This window comes from Bufo gargarizans, chromosome 1 (assembly GCF_014858855.1).
Source record: "Bufo gargarizans isolate SCDJY-AF-19 chromosome 1, ASM1485885v1, whole genome shotgun sequence".
Taxonomy (NCBI): domain Eukaryota; kingdom Metazoa; phylum Chordata; class Amphibia; order Anura; family Bufonidae; genus Bufo; species Bufo gargarizans.
In genome coordinates, this window is record NC_058080.1 from 120,907,717 (window position 1) to 120,934,914 (window position 27,198).

A 27,198-nucleotide genomic window follows, 5' to 3' on the forward strand; every position below is an offset into this window, starting at 1 on the left:
TCGCTGCATGGTGGAGCCGTTCCTGACCTGGAAGTGTGTGCTTCTGGTTTTCAAGTATTTAGATGCCTTGGTCAAATTTTACCACGGCATCCAAAGGGTTTAATATTTGCAATTGGTGTTATCGCCAGTCGCAGACATTAGACCCAGGCATTTTCTGTTTCAAACAGAAGAGGCCGATGATTATGGAGTCCACTGCGGTTATTAGTAGGCACCATATTTAAAACCCCTCCTTCCGCCATATATGTACGCTGCTGGCACAGAAGGGATTAAAGTGCTTCTGTACTTTGGGAAATCTTTTGATATCACAGTGTGATTGGTGGAGGTACAAGCACTGAGACCCCACTGATCACTAGAACGAGGAGAGAGAAGCATTCATATATTGCACTCTCTCTCTTCACTGCAAGATATCCTTGTTTTAGTAATGGGCAGGGGTCTCATGGACCCCACGACTATGTTGCATAGTTTTCAGTTGTTTTACTAGGCATTAAAATAAATTATTGGGACTTGCATTGTTTTCATGTTTGTCTAGATATCTGCAATGGTTTTCTAGTTGAGCTTCCCAGCAGGTAAAACGCAGAACTTCTTATGCTAGAGTTGCTATGTCCATACAGTATAATTAGATGTCTTGTCCATACTATGTCCATACAGTATAATTAGATGTCTCTTTAAATACTATTTTTATTATGGGTGTCTTGTCTATAGCAGTGATTGTCTTTGTCACTGCCTATAAGGTTTAATTTGTACAACCTGTAGTGACTGTGACATCACAAGTGGGTTATATTCAGGTTAGTGGCTGTGACATCACAAGTGGGTTTCATTCTGGTGAATGACTGTGACATCACAAGTAGGTTATATTCAGGTTGGTGACTGTGACATCACAAGTGGGTTTCATTCTGGTGAATGACTGTGACATCACAAGTAGGTTATATTCAGGTTGGTGACTGTGACATCACAAGTGGGTTTCATTCTGGTGAGCAGCTGTGACATCACAACCATGTTTTAGTCATGTGAGCTGTTGTGACAAAACAAGTGTCTCTCTCTCTCAGGTATGCTACTGTGACATCACAGCTGTGATTCCTGATATATAAGTGTAAGGACGTCACAACATACATGTGACATCACAGCTGTTTCAGTGAATTACATTACTGTGACATCGCAATTGCGCCTCTGTCAGGCAAGCTGCTGTGATGTCACAAGTTCCTGTCAGATAATCGTCACTGACATCACAAGTTGGTTTCTGTCAGGTAAGATGCTGTGATATCACACCTGTATTTCGGTGAGGTAAGCTGCTGGGACATCACAAGTGGATTTCAGACATGTGAGCTTCTGTGTTATCACAGCTTGTTTCCTCAGATAAGATAGGGTGATGTCATATTGTAAGTGTTTCAGTCAAGTAACTAGGTGTGACATCACAGCTCACCTTCTGTCAGCTAAGCAGTTGTCAGACTATGGGGAGGGTCAGTAAGGTTATCTGCTGCTACATGACAACTAGTCTCCATCAGATAAGCTCAGGGGTGGACATGACATCAGATTACCACATGAACATCAAGGAGCCCGTATACTCTTGCACAGAGCCCCTCTGCTATATGTGTCTACTCCTGGCATGTGTGACTATATACATCCTCCTGATAGAAATCCTGCAAAAGGCAGTAGTAGAAACTGCCATATAGTCTGCATTTTAGGAAAAGTCTACCAAAAGGCTTGAAATGAGATGGGGCAACATATGACTGGTTGTTTTGGAAGGTCCTTTATAACGTGTCCTGAATATGTTTTCCATCAACATCACCATTTATTCAAGTGCAACACATTCATGTGCAGTCATCAGTCACTAAGAAAGAACCATTTCACACATGGCAGCTTGATGTTGTCTGTATTGGTTTCTTTTTGTTGCATTGTACGGCACAAGAAAACGTGTTTCCTGCCTATGCCCAGTCTCCACAGAGTATATTGACACTGTAAATGTATTGTCATCTGAGGGCAGTTAGTAGTATGTAGCTGGATAAGTACTAGAGGTCGGTGGCTGCAAAAAGCTATCCACAGACTGAACATACATTCTGCAGTTAGACATCTTGATCTTCTGGACAGTGGTAATGAAATAAATTTTCTGTGCAGTTTCCTTTGGTGCCATACAGAGACGGTGTATGCCCCAGACACTGCAGATATGGTTCAGATATCTGTCAGCAAAGAACCCCATGCTGAAGAAGACTACATGCAGACTTAGGGTACTTTCACACTTGCGGCAGAGGAGTCCGGCAGGCAAACGGACAATCTGGACACTAACGGATGCATTTGTGAGACGGATCCGGATGCAGATCCATCTCACAAATGCATTGCAATACCAGATCCGTCTTTCCGGTTGTCATTCGGAAAACGGATCCGGTATTTATTTATTTTCACTGATTTTATGGTCTGTGCATGCGCGAACGGAAAGAACGGATCTGTTTTGCCAGAACATTAATGCATTTCAATGGAACCTAATGCCGGAACCGGCATTCCGGCAAGTGTTCAGGATTTTGGGCTGGAGAGAAAACTGCAGCATGCTGCGGTATTTTCTCCTGCCAAAAAACGTAAGAGGGACTGAACTGATGCATCCTGAACGGAATGCTCTCCAATCAGAATGCATTAGGATAAAACTGATCAGTTTTTCCCGTATTGAGCCCCTAGGACGGAACTCAATACCGGAAAACAAAAACGCTAGTGTGAAAGTACCCTTACATCATTTTTACATGTAAACATCAGTTATTCTTTGGCATTTGAAGCATTTACATGAATGTTTCTAAAGTTTCGGCATACAGACTTTCAGAGTACAGTGTATGTACTGATGTCGTTCATACTCCATTTACGACAGAAATCATGGTGACCATCCACAGTGGTCTCAAGGATCTATTTTTCTGTCTTCTGAGCTTCTCTAGGCACAAGGTTCAGTATCACAGGTTTTGTTGTCTTTAGGAATCCTCGGGTGTCAATTTCCACTGGGATCTGTAACATTAGATTGAACAGATTAGGACTTGCATAAAATAGTCTGTACATTAAAGGTGGTATCCGGTGTCATGTTATTACAAGTTAACCTTTTTGCGACATATATGTTTGGTTGATGTTGAGTCTTTAAAGATGAAGTCCACTTAGCTCCATAGCTAGCAGGTATCTGCTGTTTTAAAGTGTGACCACAGCATCTGAGTGGTCCCAGGGTAAGATGCTTCTGGTGACTGAGTACCCACCAACCTTGCAACAAGATCGCAAGAGCGGTTCGTTTGATATGGCAGCCTTGAGCCTTCTGAAGGCTGCTAGACCTGTCATATTAAAGTCCCTATTGAGTCCCAACCTGTCCAGCAAACAGGACCTGCTGTCTTCCGCTCTGCTCACATTACAGGGCTCCCAGGCTGTCTGTACTAGACTTCTGGATCTCATCTGTCAACTTCTGCACGGACCAGTTCACATGTCTCTCTGCATCCCAAGCAACACATCCCTTGGTTATGTGCCACTTAGGAGCCATAGAGTCAGAAAATAGCGGCAGGTAAGCATAGATTTCTCCACAGGTCCCGCTTTCTGGGAAGGGGTGTGTGATTTCAATTTAGTTTTTTTAAACACAGAAAACTTCTTAAATAAAAATATATAGATTTTTACTATAGACTGCGATGGTAAACATATAGACTGCAATGAAAACAAAAACCATGAAACAATGGCAGAACTGTGTATTTTTTTCCATTTCCATCTTGTTGGAAGTGAATGGAAAAAAAAATGCTATGTCGGGAAAGGGTTAAAGGGTATGGCCCATCTCACATATTGTGAGGATATGCTAGGATATGCCACCATTGTCTGATATCTCTAGAACAGAGTCTGCAAAGTGAAGGAGAGTAGACTGCGCATGCGCGGCCCCCTCCCTCCCTACATTTCGAGGATGCCACTCAACTCTTTTTGGCAGTCACATAGAGATGAATGGAGCGTGGCCATGCATTCTCTGTCTGCTCTCCTTCACTTTGCAGATTCTGTTCTAGAGATAGGTGCGGGTCCCAGAGTTGGGTTCGGCACCTATTAGAAATTGGTGGGCTATTTTAGCGATATGCCACCAATGTGTGAGATGGGCCAGCCCCTTTAATGGTTCTATGATGAAAAATTACTTATATTCTTTATGTTCCAGTTTCTCACCATTTTATAGAATCAGGCATCTGTCATTCAGATGAAAGATGCTAATCAGCCGATGAATGTTTGATCGTTCATTGGCTGATCTCTTATAGGAGCCTATTATCGGGAACAAGTGTTCGTATTCCTGATAACTGGCCTGAAATCATGCAGTGTAATAGGGCCTTAAGAATCCATTAAATGTGACTTACTGGAGTATCTTTGCACGTTCGAAAAGAAAAGTTCTGCAGTAGCAGGGTGATCGCTGATTTCATATTGAGCAATGCAAATCTCATTCCTATGCAGTTCCTTGGTCCAGCTCCAAAGGGTAGGAAGGTGTAAGGGTCTTGTGTTTCTCTGTTCTCTTTACTAAATCTGTGCATGAAGAAGAAACAAAATTGTACAAAATGTAAGTGAATCAATAGTGTAAGTGAGGATAGTGGGGGTAAGTGGGTCCCTCTATGGATTCAAGATAAAATGTATCCAATTCTGAATTGATTTGTGCTACCACCAGATATAGTGTGTGTGTGTGTGTATGTGTATGTATGTATGTATATGTGTGCGTATATATATATATATATATATATATATATATATATATATGAAAGATGAGACTGCAACTCATTTGTCAGTGCATATTTTACATAGGACTTATCTGAATTTATATAATAAATATTGATTATATGCAACATTTCTGTTTTAACAGTCAACATAAATATGTAATAAAATACATATTTTAAACTTTCATAATTGGGGCAAATATCCTGCCAATTTCTTTGAAAAAAAATCAATTTTTTTTTTTATAACCAAGAGAAGTCTTAGTATTAAAATGTACAGGAGTTTACCAGAGCAATTCAAAGGGGTATTTTGGTTATTTTGAATTATGACCTATCCACAGGATAGGGTATAAGTATTTAATCAGTGGGGGTCCTACTGCTAGGATCCCCAAAAATCACAAGAACGAGGGTTAATCAGTGGGGGTCCTACTGCTAGGATGCCCAAAAATCACGAGAACAAGGGCCCTAAACACCACAGGGCCTCTCAAAATAAATGGAATGGCAGGTTAGGTGTGCATATTGGCTCACTATTCATCTCTATAGAAGTGGTACTCAGCTATCTCCAACAGTCCCACAGAGATGAACGTAGCGGCAGTGAGTACGCCTGACCTCCCAGAATACCCCTTTAATAAAGTGATGTTTTTCAGATGTAAATTCTTCCTATGAACAGGTAATTTGTCTTTATACTATTTTGTACTAATATACTAAATACTCCCATATGTATACCTTTCAGGTCTGAATTCGTCTGGTTCAGGCCAGAGCTCTGGGTCACGGTGCAGCACAAAGGCTGGGATCACAGTCACAACGCCCTTGGGGATAGTTACTCCATTGATCTCAGTTGTTGCCTTACATACACGTTCAATTCTGCCGGCTGCAGGGTAGAGCCGCAGGTTTTCGTAAAGCACCATATCAAGGTATTCCATCTGCATCAGAGCTTCGTATGTAGGAGGAGCCTGCAGACAATGAATGCATCGCTTGTTTATTGCCTGGGATTACCTTGTAATGTAAAGGCCTTCATACATTTCACCAAAAGTCCCCCATACCCACGTTAAAAGTGTCTTATTTAGCCAAACCAGTACCCTGTTCTACATTGATGAGGGGCAAAAACCCTAAAACAGCAGTCTGGACATGGGTCTTTTTTCTTCTGGAAAAGATTTAGCTCTTGACTTCATTGTTCCAAGGCCTATCGAAAGAGCCAGACACTGACATATAGGATAGTCATCCAATAGGTGGGGCCAGATTTTTGCTCCACTAGATACGAGCTAAGAGCTTATTTACATTTCCTTTTTCCCAAGGAGCTTTTCCTGGCCCATAAGACTCCGATGCCAACTTGGAGGTCTCCACAAGGAGAAACTTAATTCTTCCAGACCCAAGTCAAAGGCCTCTTAACGAGTACCCTCATCTGCACTGATGAAGGGCAACAACTCTGAACAGCTGTCTGTAAAGGGAGGTCTTTTTCTTATAGAAAAGATTCTGGTTTTATTTTTTATACAAAGTCATTGTTCTAAGGCCTATTTAAAGGGCCAGACATTGACCTATTATGTAGACAGCTTTTTGCCCTCCTAGATAAGAGTTTATTGAAATTCCATGTTCCCCAATGACATCACTTTTTAATTGTCAAAATTATATTCTGAGAGAGCTGTGGTAATCATTATGGAAGAATGGCAAATCTGCTTACTTCCATCTGAATATGGGAGCAGGGCATACATGTATTATAACCGCATATAACTAAGAATGTTTGATGGAAGACTAATACTTTGATTTTAAGTACGAAATACTACTTGCTGCTTGTACCTACAGTGCTACTGTTACAAGAGAACAGAGACGTGTTCCATCCTAAAGCATCAAACTGAAGGTGCTGTAAATATGTTTTTGCGTCATTCATAAGAACTTATTTTATAGAACATGCTCAACATTACTTCTCCATTCCGCGCTATTAGACTTTTTTATTTGTTGGGTAGGTATCTTTTACCTGAACTGTAAGTATAATGGTTGGTGCTGTATATTTGCTCCCATCGCACCTTTTTAGCTTTTCCATTTCATACTTTAACCTCGTACACCCAGGACAGTGTGCTGGATATGATATATCACCTGATATGATATACATACAATACCATGTACCGAGATACAGAATTAACAGGAGAGCACTAGTTACTGACAATTTATTTTACCTATTGGTGTTACCTTATTGGGGAGTAAGGTGTCAATCTCCTCTTGGAGTTTGGTTTGGACATCAGGGTGAATTGCCAAATGGTAAGCCAGAAACATAAGTGTAGTACTGGTGGTCTCATAACCAGCCATAATGAAGATAAGCCCCTGAGCCATGATTTCAGTGTCTGTCAGTTCTGTGAAATACATACAAGACAGAGTTGGTTCCAATCATCTTGAATTGCGCTGGGCATACAATGTGATATGAGAGGAAGTATTTATTTTTACATTTCATTTTTACATTTTTCACAAAAATTTATATTTGTTAACGTCATGCTTTAAGTTTAGAATAGATAGAATGCAATGGGAAAGAGTAGGTTATAATCACAGAAATGTAAATTCTGATTTCTTGTTAAAAAAGTCTTACTTTTATAAATTCTGGGATTCTGCTTCTTCAATCTCTGAAGAAGTGGTGTGCAAGAAGCCAAAGAGCAATGGTAGGGGCACAACAACGCAACTTCAATCAATACTCTTCTGAGGTAGTGAGCATCTACCCAATACTGATTTTCTAATACTTTTGCATTAAGTTGCAATGACATAATAATACTGCATATTCTTTCACTAACAATTTTCTAGTTTTCTGCACATCTGCTCAGTGTTTGGAGGCCTACAGACAGGATACAGATGCAGACAATGAGAGTTCATACCTTTATAGCCATGATTCGCTTCTCCATTGCTTTCATTAGCCTGAGCATCTACCATAAGTTGTAGGAAATCTACTCGATCCTAAAAGGTCAAAGAAACAATCAGAAAATGAAAGCCATATTGAAAATGATGCCCTCGTTCAAGGATTTCAGTATTTCTAATCCCTTCTATATTTGGACTACATTCCAGATACATAGCTTAGGGACCACCTTCACTGCTTCATTTATTAAACCCACCCTTTGTTTTTTTAACCCGTCCCTTTCTCGGTTGTCAGATAATTTAAAATCTCGGACAAGCCCCTGAACAGTCTAAAATAAAGAATGATGGTATAGTTACCGCTTTCTTTGCTGCCATTATTGAGCCAATGGTACTGTCCTCCTGCCAGTAAACACTCACCTAAAGAATTATTAGGAACACCATACTAATACGGTGTTGGACCCCCTTTTGCCTTCAGAACTGCCTTAATTCTACGTGGCATTGATTCAACAAGGTGCTGATAGCATTCTTTAGAAATGTTAGCCCATATTGATAGTAAGCATCTTGCAGTTGATGGAGATTTGAGGGATGCACATCCAGGGCACGAAGCTCCTGATCCACCACATCCCAAAGACATTTTAGTACAGTGAACTCATTGTCATGTTCAAGAAACCAATTTGAAATGATTCGAGCTTTGTGACATGGTGCATTATCCTGCTGGAAGTAGCCATCAGAGGATGGGTACATGGTGGTCATGAAGGGATGGACATGGTCAGAAACAATGCTCAGGTAGCCCATGGCATTTAAACGATGGTCAATTGGCACTAAGGGGCCTAAAGTGTGCCAAGAAAACATCCCCCACACCATTACACCACCACCACCAGCCTGCACAGTGGTAACAAGGCATGATGGATACATGTTCTCATTCTGTTTACGCCAAATTGGGACTCTACCATTTGAATGTCTCAACAGAAATCGAGACTCATCAGACCAGGCAACATTTTTCCAGTCTATAACAGTCCAATTTTGGTGAGCTCGTGCAAATTGTAGCCTCTTTTTCCTATTTGTAGTGGAGATGAGTGGTACCCGGTGGGGTCTTCTGCTGTTGTAGCCCATCCGCCTCAAGATTGTGCGTGTTGTGGCTTCACAAATGCTTTGCTGCATACCTCGGTTGTAACGAGTGGTTATTTCAGTCAACTTTGCTCTTGTATCAGCTTGAATCAGTCGGCCCATTCTCCTCTGACCTCTAGCATCAACAAGGCATTTTCGCCCACAGGACTGCCGCATACTGGATGTTTTTCCCTTTTCACACCATTCTTTGTAAACCCTAGAAATGGTTGTGCGTGAAAATCCCAGTAACTGAGCAGATTGTAAAATACTCAGACCGGCCCGTCTGGCACCAACAACCATGCCACGCTCAAAATTGCTTAAATCACATTTCTTTCCCATTCTGACATTCAGTTTGGAGTTCAGGAGATTGTCTTGACAAGGACCACAACCCTACATGCATCGAAGCAACTGCCATGTGATTGGTTGACTAGATAATCGCATTATTGAGACATAGAAGAGGTGTTCCTAATAATTCTTTAGGTGAGTGTACATGGCATATACTTGCATGTCACCACTGCAGTCCATAAACAAGCAGCGACAGGAGAACCGGACTGGTGGCTCAGAGAACACTACTGGCAAAAGAGTACATCATTTATTTATTTTTATTTTTTTTTTTTTTAGACCATTCGGGGGCTTGTCCAAGATTTAATTTTCCCGGACAACCACCACATATTAGAGTTAAACATTCACTTACTGTGTGGATTCCTTTCTGCCTGTTTTTTTTAATGCTCTTTATGGCATCTTGAAAAAAGTTGAGGACACTTATTGGAAGGAAGCAGAAGTTGAATTTGTCCAAAATAGGAATCAGGAATGGACACAGCACTGTAAGAAAAGTGAGGAGCATACAAACAAAAGATAAATCATGTCATAAGCACAGTGGTTATTATTTCCCTATTGTTTAGAAGCTACAAGCCGTCTCTGACTACTATGGGGACCGTAGTGGACAGGTTATGGCTGTACGTGCTCTAATGTCTACATTAGAGATGAGTGAATCAATTCATCTCATCAGCAAGGACGTTTCCACCTGTGAGGGGGTGCCCACCTGTTGCAAGATTGACAGGACTAGACATTTTGCCTCCTGGCCCTGACAATTTCCTGCCTGCACCAATTAGCAGAGCAAGGGCAAAGGCTGCTCCACTATATTGTGAGTTTGCACTACTGTTACTTACTGCTATTTATTGAAAAGCTCTTAATTGATCTCAGTAGATAGTCTCTAACTTACGTGTTGTTAAGAACAGAGGGTTTAAAAAGGAGAAGTTGAAAAGGTTTCTTCCGTTAATCACAAATGGATCATTGGGATTGTTCAGTGAATCGACATTCACACTGAAGGATGTACTCAGAACAATGTCCATGCTGTAGCTTCCAAAGATGCTGCAATTACAAAATAGGGATGTACTGTACTCATACCATAGCTAAAATATAATGATTGTGTCCTGTGTATGTATAATGAATTAGGGCTCTGTCATAAGTTTTTAGTTTGGTCAATAATATGATACAATATACTACCAATCAATAATATATTGCTTGGACAATTTCACCCGCTTGAAGGGCATCTGTCAGCAGATTTGTACCTATGAAACTGACTGACCTGTTACATGTGCGCTTGGCAGCTGAAGGCATCTGTGTTGGTCTCATATTCATATGTCTCACCCAAAACACAGAGCAAAAAGTCGCCCGGTATAGTGTGTACCCCAAACAACTAAAGAATAGGACAGCAGTTGTATGACAAAGTTGCAAATTTTATTAAACAAATAGTTTTTTTCTAAATTGAAATCACATGTTTATCAGCAGCATTACATTTCACAGAAAAAATATCCACAGGACTACCATTAGGGTCAATTCACACGTCCGTGTGTGTTTTGCAGATCAACGAATCCGTGGATCCGCAAAACATGGACATCGGCGATGTGCGTTCCGCATTTTGCAGACCACACATTGCCGGCACTTTTAAAAAAATGCCTATTCTTGTCCGCATTTTTTTTTAAAACAGTCTATTTAATAAAATTTGGAATTTTGTGTCATACAACTGCTGTCCTATTCTTTAGTCATGTTCATATGTGCCCACATTGCTGAGATTGAGGTTTATATATATGCAAATAAGCCTCTAGGAGCAATGTAGGCGCTGCCGTTACACCTGGAGGCTCTGCTCTTTCTGTAACTACTGTGCCATCTCCACTGTTTATTGACAGGGGCAGGCAGTGTAAACATCATCAGGCCTGGCCATGTCAATCAAAGTGGAGAGGGCACTGCAGTTGCAGAGAGAGATTAGCCTCTAGGAGTAACAGTAACGTCCCTAACGTTTCTCCTAGAGGTTGATTTGCATATATTAAAACTTAATTTTTCTCTGCAATGTGGGCACATATGAACATGGCCTTTAAGGATAGTAAAAAGAGCACCACGTATGCCAATGAATTTATGTGGCAGATCCCTCTTGTTTGTCCATCAGGAATCTGTCCTGAAAACATGCCAAGAGCCATGCTCTAGTTTATATAAACTGTAACAAAGATATGTACTTACTTCTTCATATCTATGAATTCTTTGTTATCTACTTTCTTCTGAATATTCTTCACTAAAAGGTCTCCATACTGTTTAACTATCGGGAACATCTGTAAGAGTGGCACCATTTAGTATTTCATATAATTTAGCAGGGAGCTGGAAAAAAATTCCAAATGGGGTGGAATAAATGAAAAAATGCAATTCCACTACAGTTTTATGTTTTGTTTAGTTTTTTTACAACATTCTGTATGCGGTAAAACTGACCTTCTTTCTCTGGGTCAGTACGATTACAACAATACCACATTTTTAAAGGTTTTTCTTTATATGTTACCATATTCTAACCTCTAACTTTTTTTTATATTTATGTCTATAGAGCTGTGTGAAGCCTCATTTTTTGCAGGGCGAACTGTACTTTTCACTGAATTTGGGGTGTGTGAGACTCTTTGATAACTTTTTTTTCAAATTTTTTGAGGAGGTGAAGTGATGAAAAAATGGCAATTTTTTATTGTTTTTCTGTTACACCATTTGTCGTATGGGATACATATTTTTATATTTTATTAGTACAAGCGTTTTCGGACGCGGTGAAGGCTTTTATTAATTATCTATTTTCTTTTTTGGGGAAGGGAGGGTGATTTGAACTTTTATTTTTTTTAGATTTTTAAAAACTTTTATTTGCTTTTAAGTTTATATCTAAGTCATCCTAGGTGACTATAACAGGCACTAGATTGCATCACAGTATTCAGTATATTCCAATACAGTGCTGCCTGTGTTAGAATATACCAGTGAGAGCCCGATCCCATCACAGGAACATAACAGCTTCCCCCATCTTGGCCGGCAGTATCAAGGACATTAGCCCAGGCCTCTGCTGTTTGAAACAGCAGCTACCCAGCGGCTATGCCACCTGCTGCGCTTGTGCGGGGGTGCCATCTTTAAAGTGACAATTACCACTGTACATGTAAGGTGGAGGTCGTCAAGGGGTTATCCGCTTGGTGCTACAAAAGAATTTTCATTTTTTTTGTTTTCATTTTTTACTCCCTGCCTTCCAAGACTCACTTAGGGTACTTTCACACTTGCGTTTTTCTTTTCCGGCATAGAGTTCCGTCACAGGGGCTCTATACCGGAAAATAACTGATCAGGCATATCCCCATGCATCCTGAATGGAGAGTAATCCGTTCAGTTTGCATCAGGATGTCTTCAGTTCAGTCGTTTTGACTGATCAGGCAAAAGAGAAAACCGTAGCATGCTACGGTTTTATCTCCGGCGAAAAAAACTGAAGACTTGACTGAATGCCGGATCCGGCATTTTTTTCCATAGGAATGTATTAGTGCCGGATCCGGCATTCAAAATACCGGAATGCCGGATCCGTCATTCCGGTCTGCGCATGCGCAGACCTTTAAAAATGAAAAAAAAAAAAAAAACGGATCCGTTTTGCCTGATGACACCGGAAAAACGGATCCGGTATTGCAATGCAATTTTCTGACTGATCAGGCATTTTTCTGACTGATCAGGATCCTGATCAGTCTGAAAAATGCCTGATCAGTCAGAAAAAATGACATCCGTTTGCATACAATTTGCCTGATCAGGCAGTCAGTTCAGGCAACGGAACTGCCTGCCGGAATCAAGCAACGCAAGTGTGAAAGTACCCTTAGCCGTATGAGGGCTTTTTTTTGTAGAACAAGTTGTACTTTCTCATAGCTCCATTTAAATTTCTATACAACGTGTTGGAAAGCTGTGCAAAGATTATTAATGGGTTGGAATTGGGGGGGGGGGGGGGGGGGAAGCATCACCTTTTTACATGTTTTTACAATATTTACTGTGCACTAAAAATGTATAAATGGCTAACCTGCTCGGTCCTGATAAAGGTTGAGCACAGCCAACAGGAGCGGAAGGGGCTTTGGAGAGCACCACAACCACTTTTTTATATTTTATTTTTGATGATTATGGGGTCCCATATTTTAGATCATAGTTTATAACAAGTTTAATGATCAAAATATAATATTATCTCATACCTTTTTATGACATATATATATATATATATATATATATATATAAAAAGAAAGACGTATATGTGTGTGTATGTATGTATATTCCGCGATCACTCAAAAATGCAACCATCGATTTCAACGAAACTTAGTATACACATCCCTTGCTACCTGGAAAGAAATCTTGTGGTGGTCACAGCTCTCTAGGACGTACCGTTCCTGAGATATTCCCAAAAAATGACCTGCATTAGCAAATACAAGCCTGCAAGTCTTTCTCTTCATATCACAACTGCCATACACTCTGTCACATGTCCCTTATCAGCCAATAGAAGCTCGCAGGCCCTTAGTCTCCACATACACACAGTTTTACTCCAGGTTTCCATAACAAACCAGACATTTTTCTTCACTGCTGTAGGTCAAATTTAGGCTAGGGCTACACGACAATATGAGTCGCGCAACAATAAGTTGCACGACACATAGGGCACAACCACACTGCTACATGTGTCACGCAATAGTGATGTCGCACAACAATCTTTATAATGATAGTCTATGGCAGGCATGGACAACCCGCGGCTCTCCAGCTGTTGTAAAACTACAACTCCCGCCATGCCCTGCCGTAGGCTGATAGCTGTAGGAATTGTAGTTTTGCCACAGCTGGAGAGCTTCAGGTTGTCCATCCCTGGTCTATGGTGTTGCACTGCGACATGTGACATACTGCGACAGTCGCAGAAAAATCCATGTTAGATGTATTTTTTGCGACAGTCGTGTCGCAGTATGTCACATGTCGCAGTGCGACACTATAGCCTATCATTCAAAAAATTGTTGACACAAAATGTCACGCAACACACGACGTTGTGTAGCCCTAGCATTAAAGGGGCAGGGCACTGTGAAGGTCACTGTTGAAGGGGCGGGCACTGTGGAGGTCACTGTTAAGGGGGCAGGCCGCTGTAGAGGTCACTGTCAAAGGGGCAGACACTGTGGAGGTCACTGTTAAGGGGGCAGGGGCCACCATTAAAGGGGCAACTACTGTTGAGGTCACTGTTAAGGCAGCGGGGTACTGTGGAGGTCACTGTTAAGGGGGAGAGCCCCTGAGGAGGTCACTGTCAAAGGAGTGGGGTGCTGTGAAACTCGCTGTTAAAGGGGCGGGCTGCTGTGAAGGTCAAAGTTAAGTGGATGGGCTGCTGTGAAGGTCCCATTTTAAAGTGGCGAGGCACTGTGGGGGGGTCAGTATTAAGGGGTGGGGGACTGTGTAGTTCACTGTTAAAGGGGCGGGGTGCTGTAGAGGTCACTGTTATGGGGATACTGTCTATCTTTTAACGACACACACAAAGATTAAATTAAATAGATGAAATATACCAGTGCGAAGCCAGGTCCTTCTGCTAGTGTCTATATAATTTACCTGCTTAAGTTTACCACTGGTGAATGTTGGTGACAACACTGCTCTTATCCTCTTCCACTGGTCATCTGCAGCAGTTGACACTGCAGACCTTAGAGGGCCATTAAGGCCAAAATTCTAAAAAAAAAGAAGCAAACATATTATTAATAAAAGTTTAGAGAAATAAAATCACCATAAGGCCTCATGCACACGACCGTTGTGTGCATCCGTGGCCGTTGTGCCGTTTTCCGTTTTTTTTCACGGACCCATTGACTTTCAATGGGTCCGTGGAAAAATCGGAAAATGCACCGTTTGGCAGCCGCATCAGTGATCCGTGTTTCCTGGCCGTGAAAAAAATATGACCTGTCCTATTTTTTTCACGGCCAACGGTTCACGGACCCATTCAAGTCAATGGGTCCGTGAAAAAAAACACGGATGCACACAAGATTGGCATCCGTGTCCGTGATCCGTGTCCGTTTTTTCCTATCATTTCAATGGCAAACTTGACTTAGATTTTTTTTTCATTTTACATGTCCGTGGATCCTCCAAAAAACAAGGAAGACCCACGGACGAAAAAACTGTCACGGATCACGGACCTACGGACCCCGTTTTTGCGGACCTTAAAAAAAAACGGTCATGTGCATGAGGCCTAAATAGCCAAAAGTAAATCAAAACTGGATTTGGTTGGAGGACTTACTCTTCTGTTTGTAAAAATAGTATAGCATTCCTTAACTAGAATGGCTTTAATGATAACTGGGTCCATAATGGCAAGTACCGGCTGTCTCCCATCATAGAACCTGGTAAAGAAAATATTGACGTTCATATGTGGCGATGACCACCACTATGGCACATGGTAAATGCTTTTATTCACCTAGTAAAAGTTGAACTGTCTGTGCCACATAAAAAAGTGTACCCTGCGAGTGCACACAGCACAGTACCTCAGTGAAGAAATGGTATTGTTAATTACCATATTTGTAATAGCAATTCATTCTAAAAGATTTTGGGGGTCACTTTCTAATCTTAAATACGCCTAAATTAGGCGTATTTCAGGCGCAGATGGCGGCGCAATGGTTAGTTGCACCACTATCTGCAACTTTTCCCAGCCCATGCCGCCCCCAAAAGTTTAGACCTGGCGTGAGCAGGCAAAAGTCGCAGGCACATCTAATTAATCATTTTCTACGCCTGTTTCAGGAATATTGGGCAGTGTAAATCCACTTAAATCAGGAAATGGAATGACTGCTACCATCTTATAGAAAATAGCGGTTTCATTAACACACATAATATTTTTTACTTACCCCCATATTTTTCCAAACTTTTTGAAACATTTCATGTCAAATTCAAAAATTCCCTGAAAAAAAGTATGCTTTACTAACAGTAATCCCAGATATAAGGAAGTTAGTAGATGTACGGTTTGGACATGAACATGGTTGGATGAAGCAAATTCTTACGAAACATAAAAAAAAAAAATATTAGGGAAGGCCATTCATTTATTAAAATTCATCTAAGGGTCCATTCACACATCCGTAATTTGGGTCCGCATTCGTTCCGCAATTTGCGGACCCATTCACTTTCAATGGGGCTGGAACGGATGCAAATCCACATTTCCTGGATCCGCATCCGCATTTTCGGGATCCCCATCCGTTTTTTCAGGATCCGTTTTTTCGGGATCCGCAATTTCATTCCTGAAAAAAATAGAACATGTCCTATTCTTGTCCGCAATTGCGGACCAGAAAAGGCATTTTCTATTATAGTGTCTGTGATGTGCGGTCTGCAAATTGTGGATCGCACATTGCAGGTGTCCGCGTTTTGCGGATCTGCAAAACACGTATGGACGTGTGAATGGACCCTTAAAATGATAACTTTTCTCAGCCTGTTTATTGTGGGTGATGACATAATTCTTCTACTCTATACAGATTCTCTAGGAATCAAAATTGCTGCAATGTTTCCGCATTGAAAGTTTAAGCTCCTTGTGCTGAGCATATCTAATTATCTATAGATCTGATATGAATGTAGACATACGTGAAAGCAACAGACCCATTAATAGATACATTCACACCATGCAGGTTCAGCGTCAGCACCAGGGCAGGTGCCAAAGCTCATGGGGCTGGGAAGTCCATGATAATTTGGACAAGCTTTTCATACTTATTGCATAAGGGACCACAGACGGCTTTATTGCTCTGCAACATGCTGCAAGCTCCCCAGGGCTGTAAATTAGATGGTTTCACAACAGGTAGTAGCAATTCCAGAATCCTGATAAACTACAGTTTTACAGGAATTCAAAACAGTGGTAATCAATATAATCTACTGCTGCTATACCGCCATGACCAGCTTTACCCTCACCTACTGTGTCCTTCCTCCATACCTTGTAGATTGTACCAGTCTGTAACTCGTCTTGTTCATGCTTATTGCACTTGTCTGTATTATGAATGTATATCACTTTTCATTTGTGGTCACGGCTACCTGTGTGAAGAAGGTAACTAGAGACGTGACCATCAACCTGCCTAACTAACTAGATCTAAGCAGCTTGAATTGTGCCATAACCGCTGCGTAGGAGGGACGCCTAAAAGAGGGCATACCCTGTAGGATGTAACATGAAAAAGAAGGGCGGGTTGGGAGGATACACGGCACCGACGTTGAGCCCGGAGAGGAACATCTGTGAGGTTAATGAAGGCTGCTGCCGCCCCTCCCACAAATACAGGCCAATAAATCGGCCTTCATACATGCACAGCTCCATGGAGTGAATGGCGCTTTAATAATGATACTGAGGCACAGAGCCTGATTTAAGGTCAAATCATGTATATGCTTTATTATATTCAGTGATGCTATATTCCTATATGGTGTCACCCAATAATACTACAATACAAGCATTGTGATGTAAATATACTCTGTTACTTCACTATATATATATATATATATATATATACAGACGTGGACAAAATTGTTGGTACCCTTTGGTCAATGAAAGAAAAAGTCACAATGGTCACAGAAATAACTTTAATCTGACAAAAGTAATAATAAATTAAAATTCTATAAATGTTAACCAATGAAAGTCAGACATTGTTTTTCAACCATGCTTCAACAGAATTATGTAAAAAAATAAACTCATGAAACAGGCATGGACAAAAATGATGGTACCCCTAGAAAACACAGAACATAATGTGACCAAAGGGACATGTTAATTCAAGGTGTGTCCACTAATTAGCATCACAGGTGTCTACAACCTTGTAATCAGCCATTGGGCCTATATATATGGCTCCAGGTAATCACTGTGTTGTTTGGTGATATGGTGTGTACCACACTCGACATGGACCAGAGGAAGCAAAGGAAAGAGCTGTCTCAAGAGATCAGAAAGAAAATTATAGACAAGCATGTTAAAGGTAAAGGCTATAAGACCATCTCCAAGCAACTAGATGTTCCTGTGAGTACAGTTGCACATATTATTCATAAGTTTAAGATCCATGGGACTGTAGCCAACCTCCCTGGACGTGGCCGCAGGAGGAAAATTGATGACAAATCTAAGAGACGGATAATCCGAATGGTAACAAAAGAGCCTAGAAAGACTTCTAAAGAGATTCAAGGTGAACTTCATGCTCAAGGAACATCAGTGTCAGATCGCACCATCCGTCGTTGTTTGAGCCAAAGTGGACTACATGGGAGACGACCAAGGAGGACACCATTGTTGAAAACGAATCATAAAAAAGCAAGACTGGAATATGCCAAACTACATGTTGACAAGCCACAAAGCTTCTGGGAGAATGTCCTGTGGACAGATGAGACAAAAATCGAAGTTTTTGCCAAGGCACATCAGCTGTATGTTCACAGACGAAAAAATGAAGCATATCAAGAAAAGAACACTGTCCCTACTGTGAAACATGGAGGAGGCTCTGTTATGTTCTGGGGCTGCTTTGCTGCGTCTGGCACAGGGTGTCTTGAATCTGTGCAGGGTACAATGAAATCTCAAGACTATCAAGGAATTCTAGAGAGAAATGTACTAGCCAGTGTCAGAAAGCTTGGTCTCAGTCGCAGGTCATGGGTCTTGCAACAGGACAATGACCCAAAACACACCGCTAAAAACACCCAAGAATGGCTAAGAGGAAAAAATTGGACTATTCTAAAGTGGCCTTCTATGAGCCCTGACCTCAATCCTATTGAGCATCTTTGGAAGGAGCTGAAACATGCAGTCTGGAAAAGGCACCCTTCAAACCGGACACAACTGGAGCAGTTTGCTCATGAGGAGTGGGCCAAAATACCTGCTGAGAGGTGCAGATGTCTCATTGACAGTTACAGGAAGCGTTTGATTGCAGTGATTGCCTCAAAAGGTTGCGCAACAAAATATTAAGTTAGGGGTACCATCATTTTTGTCCATGCCTGTTTCATGAGTTTATTTTTTTACATAATTCTGTTGAAGCATGGTTGAAAAACAATGTCTGACTTTCATTGGTTAACATTTATAGAATTTTAATTTATTATTACTTTTGTCAGATTAAAGTTATTTCTGTGACCATTGTGACTTTTTCTTTCATTGACCAAAGGGTACCAACAATTTTGTCCACGTCTGTATATATATATATATACACACACAGTCCTGATCAAAAGTTTAAAACCACTTTAAAAATGGCCAAAAATCATATTTAGCATGGCTGGATCTTAACAAGGTTCCAAGTAGAGCTTCAACATGCAACAAGAAGAAATGGGAGTGAGAAATTATTTTTTTTGAGCATTCAATTTAATGAAAACAGCAAATAATCTGAAACAGGCTGTTTTTCAGCTGATCAAAAGTTTAGGACAACACCTCCAAAAAAAAACGAACCCCCCCCCCAAAACAGAAATCCAACTTCCAAACATGAACTCAGTAATGAGTAGCTCCACCGTTATTGTTTATCACTTCCAAAATTCGTTTCGGCATGCTTGATGCAAGCGTTTCCATGAGGTGAGTGGGAACATTTCTCCAAGTGGTGAAGACGGCCGCATGAAGGCCATCGTCTGGAACTGTTGTCCATTTTTGTAAACTCCCCTTGCCATCCATCCCAAAAGGTTCTCAATTGGATTTAGATCAGGGGAACACGCAGGATGGGCCAAAAGAGTGATGTTATTCTCCTGGAAGAAGTTCCTTGTCTTGCGGGCATTGTGTTCTGTAGCGTTGCCCTGTTGAAAAACCCAGTCGTTACCACACAGACGAGGACCCTCAGTCATGAGGAATGCTCTCTAAAACATCTGGACATAGCCAGCGGCCGTTTGACGCCCCTGCACTTCCTGAAGCTCCATTGTTCCACTGAAGGAAAAAGCACCCCAGACCATTATGGCGCCCCCTCCACTGTGGCGCGTAGAAAACATCTCAGTTGGGATCTGCTTGTCATGCCAGTAACGTTGGAAACCATCAGGACCATCAAGGTTAAATTTTTTCTCATCAGAGAATAAAACTTCCTTCCACCTTTTGAATGTCACAACGTGTGACTACCTGACAGAAAATGATAATGAATCCACATCTTTGCACAGATTTGGCTTTTTAAAGGCATGTGGTCCTAAAATTTGGATCAGCTGAAAAACAGCCTGTTTCAGTTTAATCGTTATTTTCAATTAATTGAATGCTCCAAAAATGTTTTGTCTCACTCCCATTTCTTCTTGTTGCATGTTGAAGCTCTACTTGGAACCTTGTTAAGATCCAGCCATGCTAAATATGATTTTTTACCATTTTTCAAGTGGTCTTAAACTTTTGATCAGGACTGTGTGTATATATATATATATATATATATATATACACCGCCCCTAGTTTACCTATAGTAGCAGTGTTATATATTCCTTTTTCTTATTTGTTCCCAGTGCCTGATATGTGCTTTATTGCGCTGTTCAGCCTTCTCTGTCTGCTGGTTCAGCATTCAGCTACAGTCCAACGCCGCTACCTTTCTAGTAAAAAATGTTTACGCTGCTTATTACCAGATTTTATTAAAAAAAAACTATAAATGAATTGTGTATTTTTAATGCAGCATAAGGTTATATAAGTTGTATTTGAAATAAAACGTGAATAGTGTGTCTTTTTACTCACATTTCTGTTTTCAAGGAAAGTACCAAAGAATGGTAGTGGCTTAGGGCCAGGTATTCCATATTTATTAAAAAGTCTGTATGGCGAGATCCCATAACTGGAAAAGAATAAAAAAATGTGTCATTTATTATCATATTTTCTCCAATATTCAGGATACAGTCACATTGTACAAACCTTTTGGACATGGTAACAAATAAGTACAATCCTGTGCATGAACAGTAATCCTAGAGGGAGGATCCATTACCAGGGAAGCAGAAGCATACAGTACAGATACCAGAGAGCTGGCCGTTCCTGGTTACGAGTGTTAGGGAGAAGATGTCAGCCATTCCTGGGGGGCAGCTCTTTCCTAGAAATGCTCTCAGGCCCCGTGGAAAATATCTGGGAAGTTTAGATGATTGCAGAAACTGCCTGTCAGCTGTATACAACCTTCATATAAAAACTACAGAGTATATACAGCCTACAAGCACAGAAAAGCTGCCAATCGGTGTGAGTTCACTTACAGACTGGGTTCATGCACCCGGTATCTCTTAGTATATAACTTTTTAAAGTGAAGAGATCCATGATGATCAATTGATCATTTAAAGTGGTTCTCCGGGAAACTAAACTAAATAAAAAAAATATATATATGATGTCATAGTAAAAACATTTATAAGTACCTTTATTTATCAAAAGAAGCTCCTTTTCCCTAGGGAGTTATCATTGTGGGACCCTTAAATGGCTGCCATCAAGTCATTGCGTCAGAAACACGTCCTAGACTGTCCAGTACACTCACTAGGACTTGATGGCAGCCATTTTTGGATCCCACAATGATAACTCCCTAGGCAAAACAAGCTTCTCTTGTTAAGTAACGGTACTTATGAATGTTTTTACTATGACATAATATTTCTTTTTTTAGTTTTGTTCCGGAGAACCCCTTTAATACAGTACAAGATGTGCAGTAACTTTAGTATGTTTAGGTTTAGTACCCTACAGCTGACCTCAGGGGCCTCAGCTAGGGGACAGGGCTTACATGTCTCATCCAGGGACGAGAAATGCATACATACAGGTTCACTAATATAAAGTTACAACCCTTCGCTTATTATTTGGCAGAAAGGACAAAAATACTTTAGATTAAGAGAGAATGATCTTACTAAGCGAGAAGTGCCAGCAGGATGATGAGCAGGATCCATGTTTCCTTGGAGAAATCTGGGATGAGATACATGCTTAATCTTCCTAGATGTTGACCCCTCTTGTATATACTTTCCCTGCTTCTTGATGGTGTTCCTCCACTTCTTACTCTCTGCACTTGGCTAGCTGTTAATATACTGCTTCCTTCCCAAACCCTATGACGCTGCTCTGGAGGAGGGATCACTTATCTGAGAACATTGCTGGCAACAGGCCAAGGACTTATGTATATACAGGGAGAGGCGACATCCACAGTTTTTTTTCTGCCACACAATGTAAACTGCTGTAAATGTACAGAAAAGCCCACAGTGCTAGTCGGCATTGATATTATTACTTAATAAAGAGGAACACTACAGCCATAAGGGATACACTGTGTTGCGCCTAGTGCAGGGCCACATGCAATTCTTAGACAATCTTTATAGCACTATAATTTCTGCAGTATATTATTTGGGGGCATTGGGAAGCACAGTAGGCATAGTATTGGGGGTAACAGCAGGGTAACACTTTTGGGGCAGCAGGGTGAGATGTTTGTTTGGGGTACAAAACACTATTTTTTTGTAAACTAATTGTGGCTTTTTTTATGGTGTTCACATATGGGATAAATTATGTGATAATTGTGTAGTGCAGGTAATTACGGATACAGCAATGTCAAATATGTGAAGGGCATTTTATTTTTGCAATTTATTGTGTTGAAAAGCTTTTTTCAGTTCAACACCTTTTTATTAGTTTTTTTTTTCAAAGTATTGTGAAAAGAACATCCAATGCAAAACAAAAAACAAAACGTACCTGTGTTCAGAGATTTACTGCAAAAAATTACACTGTATATAGTGACAGTGATAGAGCGCTTAGACTTTGTCTCATTAAAGCAAGCAAGGTATAAGGCTATATGTGAAGGTAGGGGTGTCACAGAGGAACCATTTAATTCTAAAGCTTCACTTTTAATATTTATATTTAAAATTAACGACCCATAGTGTATAAGAAATATATAAACAAAAAGAAAATAAAGCAAACATAAATCTATCTCACTTGACTTCTTGGATGTAGGAGATCAAGTGATTGATGAATGTGGGGCAATATCCCTAATGGATTCCCCTACAATTAAGGCCCTGCCTGAAAACGGAATGGCCGCCCCGATAGGGGCGATCCCGTATCTCGTACCTCCTGTAATGCCCTGGAGGACCCTGATACAGGTGACCGAAAAAATGATCCTATGGGGAGACCAGTACTAGTCTACAGGTGTGCCAAAAATAAGAAATGCTTTATTTATACAAATAACACCCCAACCCCCATATAGTAGAGGTAAAATATGACAAAGACAAAGTGCAATTGTGATGTGTTTGTATAAAGCGTCCCTACGCGTTTCGCCCTGTTGATATTGGGCTCCTCAGGGGACAAAAACCAGAATAGCACACGGGGTGTGTCACATAGAATTACAATTACAAGGACAGCAAAGCAGCCACCAAAAATAATACTAATCAAGTGACTGAATATAGTATGATAGACTAGTCACTTAATTATGAATAATTATTAGAGAATAAGATACATATAACTCCAGTAGTGCAGTGAGGCAAGAGGTATGCCAGACAACACAACTGGAGGGTGATGATATATCCCTGATCACAAAATAATGGAAAAACAATCACAGTAGTGACATATGTCCTATCTTTTGTTAATAATATGGATGGACAATTGTGTAGATATAACAAGTGATCGCGGTTAATTCCAACTATAGTTATAGCTGAGAAATTGAGTATAATGATATTATTATTAGTAGAAGGTCTGTTAGTATATCACAATGGTCTATACTGAATGTATATAGAGCTATTGATATATAGGGATTATATATCCCCTTTAGCTGTATCGACAGTCAGACCCCAATATTTGCATTATGGCGGCATGTTAAGACTAAAACAGACCGATCAGCTATTATGTAGTGGCAATGCACATGGAAACTTGCGTGTCCGGGAGATGATAAAGATTATTCCATTGATGTCTGGCCCACACCGGTAAGTAAAGATGTCCTGATGGTGGAGGGCTGCAAGGAATGGTGTCACGGAGTCTCGGCGTGACCGCTCGCCCAGATGAAGACGCGGCCGCGACTGGAGAGCGGCGTCTGTGCTTAAATCAGCGCCACTTCCGGGTATGACGCGCGGACATGTGATCGCAAGGCAGCGGTCACGTGACTTATCAGTGACGTCATGAGGACAAGGCCCGCATACTGCAACGGCAGCTAGGTGAAGACGACTCTTGCGATGCGAAAAATCGATCGCTGAGCTGTTAAAGCTTGTAGTCTATAGAATGTTGAGTGTTAGTATGCGGAGGCCCCATGTACAGATATAATTACATAAGGTCGCAGAGGGGACATCAGTATCTATATCTATATCAGTTTATATTAACAAATATATATGATTTTGATCCAAACACAATCTGGTATCTGATCTTATTTATTTAATATTAAGCAAAATATTATATCAAATCCTGTAAGGGACATATATATACTGTGATTTAGATACAAAATATATAATGTAATGCAGTAATTAATCTGATAAATGCCGGTAAATACAAGGCAGATAGATGAGGTTATCAGATTATAGTGTCGTATATGATAATCATCACCTACGTCCTACTCATGTTATATAGTCGGCTAGTGCTCCATAATATAATTGGAGACTGTCGTTTAAATTAATGGGTCCAAAATAATAAATAAACAGTATTTGGATAAAAATGGAGAAAATTATCCTCTATTTGATATGTTGGTATAATACCACTGGTCTCCAGATTACCAGTATTAAGATCTCTATATGTTTGACTTGTGACCTCTTTATAAAAAGCACGCATAATCGATGTGTTCGTTTAGTCCAGCCGGTGTAGTGGTATTGAGTCTAAAGATCCATTTAGATTCTTTTTGTTTTAGGAGTTTATCTATGTCTCCTTTTCTGGTTGTGAGTTTCAGTACCTCAATCACTGAGAATCGAACACCTTCAGGATTCCCGGCGTGATTAGACCAAACATGGCGGGAAATTGGTTTATCACGTCTTTTACGGATATCTCCAATATGTTCCAAGACTCTTACTTTAAATGATCTCTTTGTTTTCCCTATATACTTAAGGTTACAGGGACATGTGGCCATATAGATCACACCCATAGTGTTGCAGTTGGCAAAGCTGCGGACGTGAAATGTTTTCTCGTTCGAGCTATTCTGAAATGTATTGCCTGGAGACAGAAAACTACAGGCCTTACATTTCCCACACCTGAAGGTGCCCACTTGTCTATTTGTAAGCCATGTATTTAATACTGGGGGGTCAAAATGACTATGTACCAGAGTGTCCCCTATACTGCGTCCTCGTCTGAATGTAATAGACGGATTCTCTGGCAGGACATGTGTCAAATCTGGGTCCGTTTTGATTAAAGACCAATAGCGACTCAGAATGTTCCGGACCTGTTGGGACTCGGAGTCGAACGTACCAATGATTCTGATCGGTCCTGGAGTGTTCGTCATTTCTTTTTTTGTTGTTGGAGTTTGTAAGAGGGAGGGGCGATCCCTCGATTTGGCCCAGTTCCAGGCCTCATAAAGGCAATGGTCGGGGTACCCCCTTTCTTTAAAACGGTGGAATAGTTTTGAGGATTCCCTCACAAAGGTTTCCGGGTCCGAACAATTACGTCGCACCCTCAGGAATTGACCTTTGGGGATGCCCTTTTTGAGGGACCTTGGGTGGAAGCTCTCCCACCGGAGAAGACTATTGGTGGAAGTCTTTTTTCTGAACAACGTTGTTTTAATATAATTATTTATGTCCCGTTCGAGGGTCACATCTAAAAACGTAATTCGACTATGATGTATTTCTGACGTGAAAAATAGTCCTATCTGATTAGAGTTCAATGTATCCATAAATAGATGAAATTCCTGTTCTGTTCCAGACCATAGAAGCAGGATGTCATCTATGAATCTGGACCAAAGAGATATATGTTTGGTCCATTGATTCATAGTTTCAGAGAAGACTATCACGTCTTCCCACCAGCCCAGGAGCAAATTTGCATATGTCGGTGCACACGGGCTACCCATAGCGGTGCCCCTGAGCTGGTGGTAGAGGCGACCATCAAAAACAAAATAATTATGTGTTAAAACAAACTTAAGTAGTTCGAGAACAAAGTTATTGTGATGAACCATGTTATTGGATCGAGTCTCCAAAAAATATTTTGCTGATAGCAGACCTTTATCGTGGGGGATCGAAGTGTAGAGTGCCTCTACATCAATCGAGGCGAACCAGGTGTGCGGTTCCAGAGAGATGCCTTCTAGTCTTTTGAGCAAATCCGTGGTGTCGCGAAGATAGGAGGGTAGAGCGGATACAAATGGTCGTAGGATGTAATCAATGTAGGTCCCTACATGTTGGGTGAGGCTATCAATACCAGAGACAATAGGACGTCCCTTCAATGGAACTGTTCCCTTATGGATTTTTGGAAGTCCATAAAAGGTCGCTATTTTTGGATTAGTTGGTAGCAAAAATTCGGATTCTTTTTGTCTATACATTTGTTGAGAAGGCCCCATTGTATGATTTCAGTCAGTTCAGCTAGATAGGTTGGTGTAGGGTCATTTTTCAAGCGTTCATAACTTTTTGTGTCTGATACAAGGGTATAGCACATGTCCCTATATTGTTGGAGGGAAAGAATAACAATGTTTCCCCCCTTATCTGACGGTTTCACAACAATGTTACTATTTTTATTAAGATTTTGTAATGCTGTCATTTCAGAATAAGTATAGTTTTTATGTATATTCTGTTCTTCAAGCTTGTGTTGATCACGTGTTACTGATCTCAAAAAAGTTTCAATGTTGGCATCATTAAGGGTTTTCGGTGGCATTTTAGTGCTTCTGTTTTTAAGAGACGTGAACGGGCCTTGTCCACTGGGGCGTTCATTTTCATCTAGTAACTCAGTAAGATTGTTCAAACTGTCTAGATCTTCCCTATTGATCCCCAGTTCTAGGCATCTTTTTTGATCTGTTGTGGCAAAAATTTTATGCCAACGAAGTTTTCTAGTGAAGAGATTTAGATCCTTGATCCAATTGAAACAATTGTAACGTGTAGTTGGAACAAAGGTCAGGCCCCTTCTTAAAATGGACAATTCGTCTTTGGATAATGTAATATCTGAGAGGTTAATAATAGACATGTCAGATGAAGTACAGCTTATTTCTTGTTTAGTTGATGAGGTAGAGGGCGATCCCTCAGTCCATAGATGTTTCCCTGTGGTGGGCCTAAAAAAGGCAAGGAGTTGGAAGTTGATGTACCAGAGTGTGTAGAGGGCCCCAATGTACAGCCATCTGAAGTGTATTCCTGCCTTCTGTCGTCTCGTGTTCTGTCTCCTCTCTCCTCCATATTTTGTGACTCCCATTGTCTCTGATATTGAAAGCCTGTTGATTGTTCCCCCCTACCGGTGGGTCTGGGTCCCAAATATCTGCTCCGTCCCCTCCTGCGACCTCTCCCTCTCCAATTAGTTTTTGGGTGGGTGTAAGTCTGACGGTATGTAGTGGACTCT

General features: G+C 40.8%; 1 protein-coding gene across 3 annotated transcripts; it reads right to left on the reverse strand.

The window, feature by feature from the left end:
* Nucleotides 1–2,700: 2,700 nt before the first annotated feature.
* LOC122934027 (cytochrome P450 3A29-like) lies at nucleotides 2,701–21,785 on the reverse strand. Of its 3 annotated transcripts, XM_044289201.1 has the most exons (13): nucleotides 21,639–21,785; nucleotides 20,512–20,605; nucleotides 15,764–15,816; nucleotides 15,166–15,265; nucleotides 14,493–14,606; nucleotides 11,133–11,221; nucleotides 9,838–9,986; nucleotides 9,310–9,437; nucleotides 7,532–7,610; nucleotides 6,861–7,021; nucleotides 5,403–5,629; nucleotides 4,332–4,494; nucleotides 2,701–2,979 (listed from the first exon to the last, which is right to left on the reverse strand). In XM_044289201.1, the coding sequence occupies exons 1-13, from the start codon at nucleotides 21,707–21,709 to the stop codon at nucleotides 2,884–2,886; spliced, it is 1,524 nt and encodes a 507-aa protein (XP_044145136.1). In that variant the 5' UTR covers nucleotides 21,710–21,785; the 3' UTR covers nucleotides 2,701–2,883. The 3 variants fall into 3 exon arrangements, with proteins under 3 accessions (XP_044145136.1, XP_044145220.1, XP_044145301.1); XM_044289285.1 differs by lacking the exons at nucleotides 15,166–15,265; nucleotides 15,764–15,816 and having other exon boundaries at nucleotides 2,707–2,979; nucleotides 21,639–21,784; XM_044289366.1 differs by lacking the exons at nucleotides 15,166–15,265; nucleotides 20,512–20,605; nucleotides 21,639–21,785 and having other exon boundaries at nucleotides 2,717–2,979; nucleotides 15,764–15,784.
* Between the last annotated feature and the right edge of the window lie 5,413 nt (nucleotides 21,786–27,198).

Bases quoted from the DNA above. Each gene is read 5' to 3' on its own strand.
- LOC122934027 (XM_044289201.1), bottom strand. From the start codon at position 21,709: ATGTATCTCATCCCAGATTTCTCCAAGGAAACATGGATCCTGCTCATC. The intron at 15,817-20,511 runs GTGAGTAAAAAG...ACTTTTTTTCAG, and splicing joins CTTTCCTTGAAAACAGAAAT to GGAATTTTTGAATTTGACAT. The intron at 15,266-15,763 runs GTAAGTAAAAAA...TTTCTTTACCAG, and splicing joins AAGTTTGGAAAAATATGGGG to GTTCTATGATGGGAGACAGC.